The sequence below is a fragment of the Vicugna pacos genome, chromosome 5 (assembly GCF_048564905.1).
Source record: "Vicugna pacos chromosome 5, VicPac4, whole genome shotgun sequence".
NCBI classification, from domain to species: domain Eukaryota; kingdom Metazoa; phylum Chordata; class Mammalia; order Artiodactyla; family Camelidae; genus Vicugna; species Vicugna pacos.
The window spans coordinates 1,642,386-1,650,942 of record NC_132991.1 but is presented as its reverse complement, the minus strand read 5'-3'; the positions used below and the strand labels follow the sequence as shown (position 1 = coordinate 1,650,942).

The 8,557-nt window shown below is 49.8% G+C and overlaps 1 protein-coding gene across 1 annotated transcript; it reads right to left on the bottom strand.

Moving 5' to 3' along the window:
- Positions 1-4,655: 4,655 nt before the first annotated feature.
- On the bottom strand, positions 4,656-8,392 carry IMP4 (IMP U3 small nucleolar ribonucleoprotein 4). The gene is made up of 9 exons (XM_006196060.4): positions 8,194-8,392; positions 7,940-8,048; positions 6,568-6,651; positions 5,764-5,873; positions 5,553-5,685; positions 5,312-5,466; positions 5,122-5,216; positions 4,925-4,998; positions 4,656-4,838 (listed from the first exon to the last, which is right to left on the bottom strand). Exons 1-9 carry the CDS (start codon positions 8,194-8,196, stop codon positions 4,726-4,728), a joined length of 876 nt encoding a protein of 291 aa, XP_006196122.1. The 5' UTR covers positions 8,197-8,392; the 3' UTR covers positions 4,656-4,725.
- Between the last annotated feature and the right edge of the window lie 165 nt (positions 8,393-8,557).

Genomic DNA, 8,557 nt, shown 5'->3' with positions numbered 1-8,557 from the left:
CCGAGGTGGGTCGGGAGAGGCAGCGGCAGGGAAAAATGACACCAGGGCACGTGGGCTGTGAGAAAGACTGAATCCGTGTATTTCCCGAGATTCCTTCTTTATCTGGATCGGGATAGGAGGAGCTGGGGGCACCAGGATCCAGTACTAACTTGAAGATCTCAACCTGCATAAACCTGCTGGGAAACAGAACTAAGGCGCTGGAAGTGGGTTCCAGGGAACCAGGTGTTCTCAAACGTTTTAATAGTTTCCCTTTTATTTTTCTTTTTATGTCCCCACACCCTCATTTTCAGAAAATGTGGAGCATGCTGGGGGACAATTGCTACCCCAGCTCCCAGGGCCACCAAGGGGAGGCTGGAGAGAGCAAACAGGAGCCTAGGGGCCTGGCCAGTGTAGATGAGCTACCCCACCACACCTCAGGGGTGGAGTGTGGATTAATTCATTAGGGAGTTATGAGTGTTATTTAAACCAAGGGTGGGCAAACTGTTTCTTAAAGGGCTTGGGTCCCTGTCCCAGCTATTAACTCTGCCATAGAGTGTGAAAACAACCATAAGCAACATGTAAATGAGTGAAGCTGGCTGTGTTCCAAACTTTAACTTGTGGACACTGAAATTTTAATTTCATGTGTCATAAAAAAAATTTGGGGGGCAGCCTGCAGGTTGTGGTTTGCTGACCCAAGTTTAAGTGACTGAGAGGTCAAAGCAGGTCAGTGAGATGTTTCACTTATTGAGGGATCAGTAGGAGTCACTGTAGAATTGGTGTTTATCACTGTCATATTTGAGAGTTCAAAGATGGTCAGTAGTGATCACCGAGGATGGACACTGATAGTGAATTCTTTGGAGGCCAGTAGAGTTCCCTAGACGTTCGTGGACTGTCAGTGTGTTGATGGTCAGTGAGAGACAGTGAGAGTACCAGGGGCCACTGGGACTTGGAGTGTTAGTTTACTAACTAATCGAGGGGACAGAGTCAGGGAAGGTCATTGGCAACTCCTACTCAGGCCCATAGTGTCAGTCAGACTTCTGGGATGGTCATGGGTTGTTGGAGTCTCAGGATGGTGGGGATACAGAAGTATCAAGTGAACTTTGAGAAGATATGGAGGATCCCTGAAGGAGTGAGAGAGACTCTTGAGTTCCCGAGGACTCGTGGGCAGTCATTTGGGGCCAGAGGATACCAGAGTAAAGGGGGAAGAGCCACTGTGGGATTACAAAAGGTCTTTGGGGACCCTGGTGGTAGGGGAATCACTGGGAAGTCGAATGGTCATGGGAGACAGTAGTGTCTGGAGAGCACAGGCAACACTGCAGGGTCAATGAGCTGTCCCTGCCATCTGTGATGGCAACCGGGAGGTAGGGCAACTGACCCAGGGGCTGTGTTCTGGCTATCTGGGGAGCTTCTGTTGGACTAGAGACTGATGGTCTGTTTGTTCGACAGGGTGAGGTGTACCTCTGTCCCCTTGGCTTGGGGAGCATCTGTCTATCCTACTGAGGGCCTGGCTTTCTCATAGGCTGGGGTCTTTCCTACTGGCAGAAAGTCTATCAAGCGGAAGGTTTAGCGGGCTAGTTGACTGGATAGTGGGGTGTCTCTCCACTGAGTAATGTCTCTGTGCAGTTGCGGGGGTCTGTTCTTGAGAATTGTCTTTTGGCTGGCTGGGGCCACCTTCCAATTGGCTGGAGGTGGGGTGGGAGGGGTGTCCATGTGTCTGGACACAGGTCATTCTGGATGCCTGGCTGGGCATCTTCCCACATTTCCAAGAACCTGTCCAAGAACCTGTCCTTTTGTTTGGTTGTCTGTCCTGCTGCAGTCTGTCTCTCTCTGAGATTCTATCTAGAAGTCTGTCTGTCTTGCCAGGGGTCTATGTGTCTTTGTCTGCCTGTTTGGGGGTCTCTCTGCCTATCTGGCCTGTGACAGAAGTGGCTAATATTGCAGTCCACCTGCTGTGCTCCCTGCAGGGTTGTGTCTGTCTTTCTGACTGCATGTCCACTCCCAGCTCCATGCCCCGCTCTTATTTTACCTGCCTGTCCTCCTGACACTGACCACCCTGCCGTGTCTCTCCAACATACAAACTCTACTGGCTTGCCCTCTGCTCAGCTCAAGCTGGGTGTAGGGGGTGGGAAGACCCCCCCCCACACCAAGACCTCCTCCAGCAGCCCTGGCCCACCTGTCTTTCTTCTCCCAGAGAACTGCAAGCTGTGTTCTTGTAATGGGACTCACTGCTACCGGTGACCCTCTTGCGCACCCTACTGGTGGCAGTCCTGAGCAGTGGGAGCAGAGCCCTGCCCTGCAGATCCTGAGCACCCCAAAAACCAAATGCCAGAGTGCTAGCTTAACTGGCCACCCGACAGAGCCAAATGGACTGAGTGCTGGAAGGTGCTCAGGGAAGCTTTCACAAGGCTGTGAAGAACCGAGCCTATGCTGATGTCGCAAATTCGTAACTTACATAGTGGAGAAACCTGGCAGACACCACTGTCACCCTAGAAAGCTTGTGGGGAGTTACTTTGAGACTATTGACATCCCTACTGTACAGTTCTTCTCTGACCTCCTATTTTGCTAAGGCACAGAAGGGAAGAAATTTGAAAAAATTATCTCACCGCTTCACTGTTAAGAATTTTTGGGTTGAGTGGGCTGACCTGGCCCATCCACAAGTCTGGCATTTGGCAAACAGGAAAAATGCCACTCTCTCCAGTTACAGTGGCAGCTGGTGTCCACCCGTGATTGGAACTAACTGCCTTTGGAAGGGCTTTTGTTCCAGACTCTGGAAATTCCACAAGACAAACCAGGTTCCTAACTGAATAAATTCCAAAGAAAAAGATTAAAAGAGAGAACCCTATAGGTTAGGAGACTTAGAACTTACATAAAAATGCTCGTAGCAGCATTATTCAGACTAGCCCCAAAGTGAAAAATAACCCGAATCTCATAAAGTGCTAATAAATAAAATACAGTATGCATATGCAGTGGAATACTATTTAGCAATAAAAACGAATCAAGTGCTGATTGATGCAACAACATGGATAAACTCTGGGAACAGTGCTAAGTGAAAGAAGCCAGTCACAAGACACCACGTGTTGCATGATTCCATTCCTATGGAACGTCCAGAAGAGGCAAGCGTACAGAGACCAGAAATAGACTAGTGGCTGCAAGGGGCTGAGGGTTGGGAGACAGTGGGAGGGGAATGACTATGGGGTCTCTTTCAGGAGGGACAAAAATGTTCTAAAATTAGATTGTAGTGATGGTTGTACAACTCTGTGAATGTGATTTTTAAAAAACAAACACTTACTTGTACAATTTAAATAGATGAACTGTGTGACGTGCAAATCATCTCAATAAAGCGGTTTAAAAAAAATAAACTTGTCCATCATTTACAACGAATGGACCTAAGTTGGATTCTAGTTCAAACCATCATACCTTAATCAGGGAACATTGAATATTAACTAGGTATTTAAAATAACATTATTGGAGTATATAAAGAAAGAATTTGGAATAATTGATCTTTTTAGGTGTGACAATGGTATTGTTATTCTTGTTGAGTCTTCTCTTTTAGAGGCATATGGAAATATTTATGGACTAAATGATATGGTTTCTGGGATTTGCTTCAAAATAAACAAATGGAGTAGATACAGGGAGTGAGTGGGGCTACGAAGGAAACCAGACAGGTCAACACAGAGATGGACTCATGGACTCACTGCACAGTCCTTTCTGCTCTTATGTTTGGAATTCTCTGCCATTAAAAGATTTAAAATAATCAGTCACTATAGAGGTGAACAACTGTTTCTATAAAGAGCAAACAGGTCACAGAGAACACACACGTATCAACAGCCAGTGAGCATCTGAAGATGCAGAACCTCCATCATAATTAAAGAAATGCAAATTCAGTTGGGGAACCACTGTGAATCCAGAGCTTGGCCAAGACGGAAAGTCTGACAGCACCCAGTGCCAGCAGGGACACAGGCACTCAGACCTACTTACAGTGGCTGGGAGAGACAGCCTCCTGGAAGACAGCTCAGCAGCATCTGTGATCATTTTAAAGGTGAAAGGCCACCTGTAGGAGTGTGCTCATCAGAACACTTGCACAAATGTGCACAGAGGTGCATCCAATGTTCTTGAATCAGTGTTTGTTAGTAAAAAAGGAAACAACTTGAATATGTAGGCTTTAAAGAGGGGTGCATCCACTTGTTCCAGATAACCTAGATATATCCTTGGTAACCCAGAGAGGTCCTGAAGAGATCATGAAAGGGAAAGGTGGCTATTATAAAGCTCTCCTCCACTGGTGAGCCTGAGTGCCCTGGGTTCTCTGGGGAACTCGAATGACACTCAAAGGAGGCCACAATGAACTGAATAAATGATTTGCATCTTAATTATTCTCTGTCTGTCCCCAGCTGAGAGCTCGCCCCCAGCGCCAAGTCTTGCTCAAAGTGACATCTCTGTGCTCATAGTACTATCCCCACTCCCAGACGAAGAACTCACAGGGCCTGACTCCTGAGTGACAGCAGCCCTTCCTGTGGCCAAGGGGCACGCCAGAGCATCGGCCCTGCCTTGTCCTAGACACTAGTGTCGCCGCCAGGCCTGAGAATGCCCCAGAGTTGTCAGGTCTCCGCCTGAGGGGACGCCACCTCCTTCACGCTCAGCCTGACAGACTTGTCCCAACCACTCAGAGGCAAACAAGGTGCTGTGGCAAACAGATTTTATTCTGACCCCTCCCCAGTTCCCGCTCCACATGCTGACCGATGAGCAGGCTCACTCGGCGCTCAGGAAGACCCTCTTGTGCGCGGTGTTGGTGTAGGGGTGCCAGCGCCACTCCACATCCGCGGTGGCCTCCTGTTCGAGCGTGCCCAGGCGGATCATGTACACTGGGGGAGGAGGAGGGGAAGGCGATGCGGTCACCTACACAGCCAGCATCCCCACCACCAGACATGGGATAAAGCCCCCAACTCACACTTCAGCTCAAAGCGAGGCCCGACCTCGGTCAGCTCCACCTCGCGGTGGTTGGTCTTCTTGTACACGTGGTGCCTGGGGCGAGGGGGATGGCACAGCGGTGAGGGGAGGCAGGGAGCAGCTACAGGGTCAACAACAAACAATAATACAGGGACACAAAGGTCGAGACGCTACACAGGGCCCAGCCCACAGACCCACCGGAAGGAGATGTAGTCCTCCTGGTTGGCAAAGGTAATGACCCGGTGGCTGTCATCTTTGGGCACAGGGAACAGGTAGCGCAGTATGTCAGAGACCTGGGGCAGAAGGAAGAACAGTGGCAAGTGCCTGGCCTGGCCCCATCCCCTCGCCCAGCCCCCAGCCCTCACTCAGCCCGTGGTCCAAGACTTACCCGCTTACCCAGGCGGGAGGAAAAGCCATGCATGATGAGGTGAGGCTTGGCCTCGGACATGGTGCCCAGGTCAGGGATGTCGTGCCGCATGACCACATTGCACAGGGTGAAGTACGCAGTTGGGCCAAAGGGCAGGTGGCTGACAATGAGTCCCACTGGAGGGGCCAGGCAAGCTGTCAGAGACCCTCCACTCTCAACCAGCCAGCCTGGCAGCCACCCTGCTCCCTCCCATCAGACTTACCAGGTGTGCCTCGATGCTCGTGGACAACCAGCAAGTCAGTGACCCCATTGGCTTTGCAGGCTCGCACCAGGGCCCCTACCTCATGCCGGCCACGGTTCATGCGCTGGGCGCCTGGGAACACCAACTTCAGCTCCTGCACACAAACTCGCTCCCATTAGGACTAGGGTCGCTGGGGCCTGAGCATCTGCCACTCACTCCTCAGCACTGGTACCTTTGCAAACATCTTGAGGCGGGAACTGGGATCTCGGGAGGTAGTGATCATGATCTTGGGATCCTCAACCCCTGCCCACCGATACTCATCATCCACGTGGCTGGTCACACCTGTCAGGAGCATGAGGCGCAAGAACATGACGTTGTCTAGGGAAGGGCGATGCTAACCTGGGGTGGCCAAATCCACCCAGCACAGCACTATCCGATTACACCTTCAAGGGTGGAAATGCAAGGGGGTGGCCCCCAGTCACACTGGCTACATACATACAGGTGACTGAGGAACTGGATCTTTACATCTGATTTAATTTTAGTTCACCTAAGCTGCTGTCATCACATGGAGCTAGTAGCTATCATGTTAGCACAAGTCCAGATTCCATTAAGGCCAAAGGTAACAGGCTCTTCCATCATAACAAACATTTATAATGTTTCTGACTTCTTTCACATTTGTTCAGTAATACAGTGAATGAAACATCTCCGTGCCAACAAAGTGCTAGTAACTGAAGGCAAAGCAGTGAAAAAATGGACACTGTTCTACCCCAGCAGAGCCCACATTCCTAGGGAGGCAGACAAGTAACTGACAAAACAAAGCAGAAAGTGGGCTAATACTAGGTCATATAAACAGAGCTGGGAGCATTCAGGGAGAGGTCCTCGAGGTGACATCCGTGCAGAGCCATGAGGCACCTGGGGGACAGTTTCAGGAGCAGGAGCTGCACAGCCTTTCTTCAAGGTGTCTGAGAAATGACGTGGAAGCCAGTGGGCTCAAGTGCAGGGAGAGGAGATGGCCCACGGGGTCAAGGAAGGTCACCTTCACCGCCAGCATCGTCGAACTCCAGGGACCCCTGTAAGGCCAGAGCTTCCCTGCGTAACTCGGTGGGAATCAGGCGGTTCTCTGTAGGGGGAAGACAGAGGGGCTCAGTGAGACATGTGCATGGAGCCTTCAGTTAGACAACACTGTATACACCTGAACTAAAGCTGGGCTGGATAGAGAGGCTGAGCTGTGGGCATGCCCACTTTGGAGCATGCTCTGGAACCCAGCACTTCTCTCCAACATGCCCTGGACAAACTCCTGCAAACGGAAGAGAACGTTCATAGCAGCAGGGCAGCACCAAACGAAAAATAAGCTCAACACCACCCACCGGGAAACGGATGAAGACCCTGTGGAATATTCACTTCAGGGAGCCTCCACGCCACTCAATGGATCATAGAAACAATGCCAAACAAAAACACAAAGCTGCAAAAGATTACACACAACCTAATTCTACCTTTACAACTAAGAATTCTATCAGTATGATTTAAGGATGCAAACATGCATGATATAAAGAAAAAGAAAAGCAAGGAAAGGGGTTTATTTTTAAACAACATTCAATACTGTGACTATCTAGGTTGGGGAAACTATTTCTGAATTTCAATATATTGATCATTTTTCATCTCTTAATGTGGGCAGATAAATCACAAGCCTTTAACATTATGCTTAATATAAACATACATACACACACCACATATACTTTATACATCTAAAATCTAGGAAAATCAAAGTGAATTTAAAACGGAGATATTGAGCTGATGTACTATCAGATAGGAAACAGAGCTCCACTGACATAAGAACCAACAAAATCGGGATAAATACGGCATTTCCAATCAGGCACGTGTGACAGACTCTTCATTGTTTGGCAAATGGGAAGTGGGGAAACTCTTGCAAAGTTAAATTCCTAATTTACAACGCAAATAAAATTAAGTTCTACACGAATTAACAGTTTTAAAATACAAAGGAATCATAACAGCGCTACAAGACAGTAAGATATTCTTGTCACCTTGTAGTAGAAAAGGTAGCAAGAAGAAAAATGACAGGGGCGGGGGGAATATCTATAGAACCACGTAAATTTTTTTAATTTGGGAAGAATAAATACTGTAAATTAATTAACAAGCGAGCTGTAAAATATGGATGCTGCAGCAGCAAAAACTGACAAGTAATTCACAACATCGTGGAAGGGGTATTTGCAAACCAACAGGAAGACCCAACAGGCAAAGAAAAAGACCAGTAAATACTTGAAAGGACGCTCACCACACTAACACAAGTGGTAAGTAAACGCGTTTTATACTGGGGGGCCCTTTCCGCGTTGGTTTTTAAAACACAAGCCCAAGGTCTCTATAATGACCGGGGGGCGGGACGGACCTACCCTCGAGCGCACGCCGAACCTTGTCCTTCCTCTCCTGGGCGGTTCGCTGAGCCTCTTCCCGCGCCTTGCGGTACAGGTACTCGCGGCGAAGGCGGGCCTCGCGGCGCAGCTGGGGAACAGTGGGCCCGCTCAGACGACTCTTTGGCGCCACGCACGACCGGGCCCCGGAGACACCCGCCCCGAGCCCAGGGGCCACATCCCCAGCCTCCGCGAGCCCCCAGCCTCCAAATCAGGAGCTTAACCATCCCTCCTACCATCCTGAGCGCGGCTCCCACGTGGGCCCAGGAGATTCTGCCGGAGTCGCTGGCGCAAGGCAGCCCTCGCTTCCGCCCTCAACCGAGAAGGTCGCCAGAGGCCTCACTAGACTCATTAGACCGGGGTTGCCGAGAATGCCCAGAGTTAAAATGGCGAACGGCGGGTGGAAACAGCAAGGCGATTGGCCAGCCCGGAGGCGCATGCTCATGGAGCAACCAATAGGGTAGGGGCGTGTCAAGTGTTGTCACGTGGCTTAGGACGGCCGTAAATAAAGGTGTCCGTCAGTGACTACGCTACCTACCATCGCGGAGCGGGATACTCAATGTTAAGATGACGGACTGCCAAAATAATGATAATTGTTGG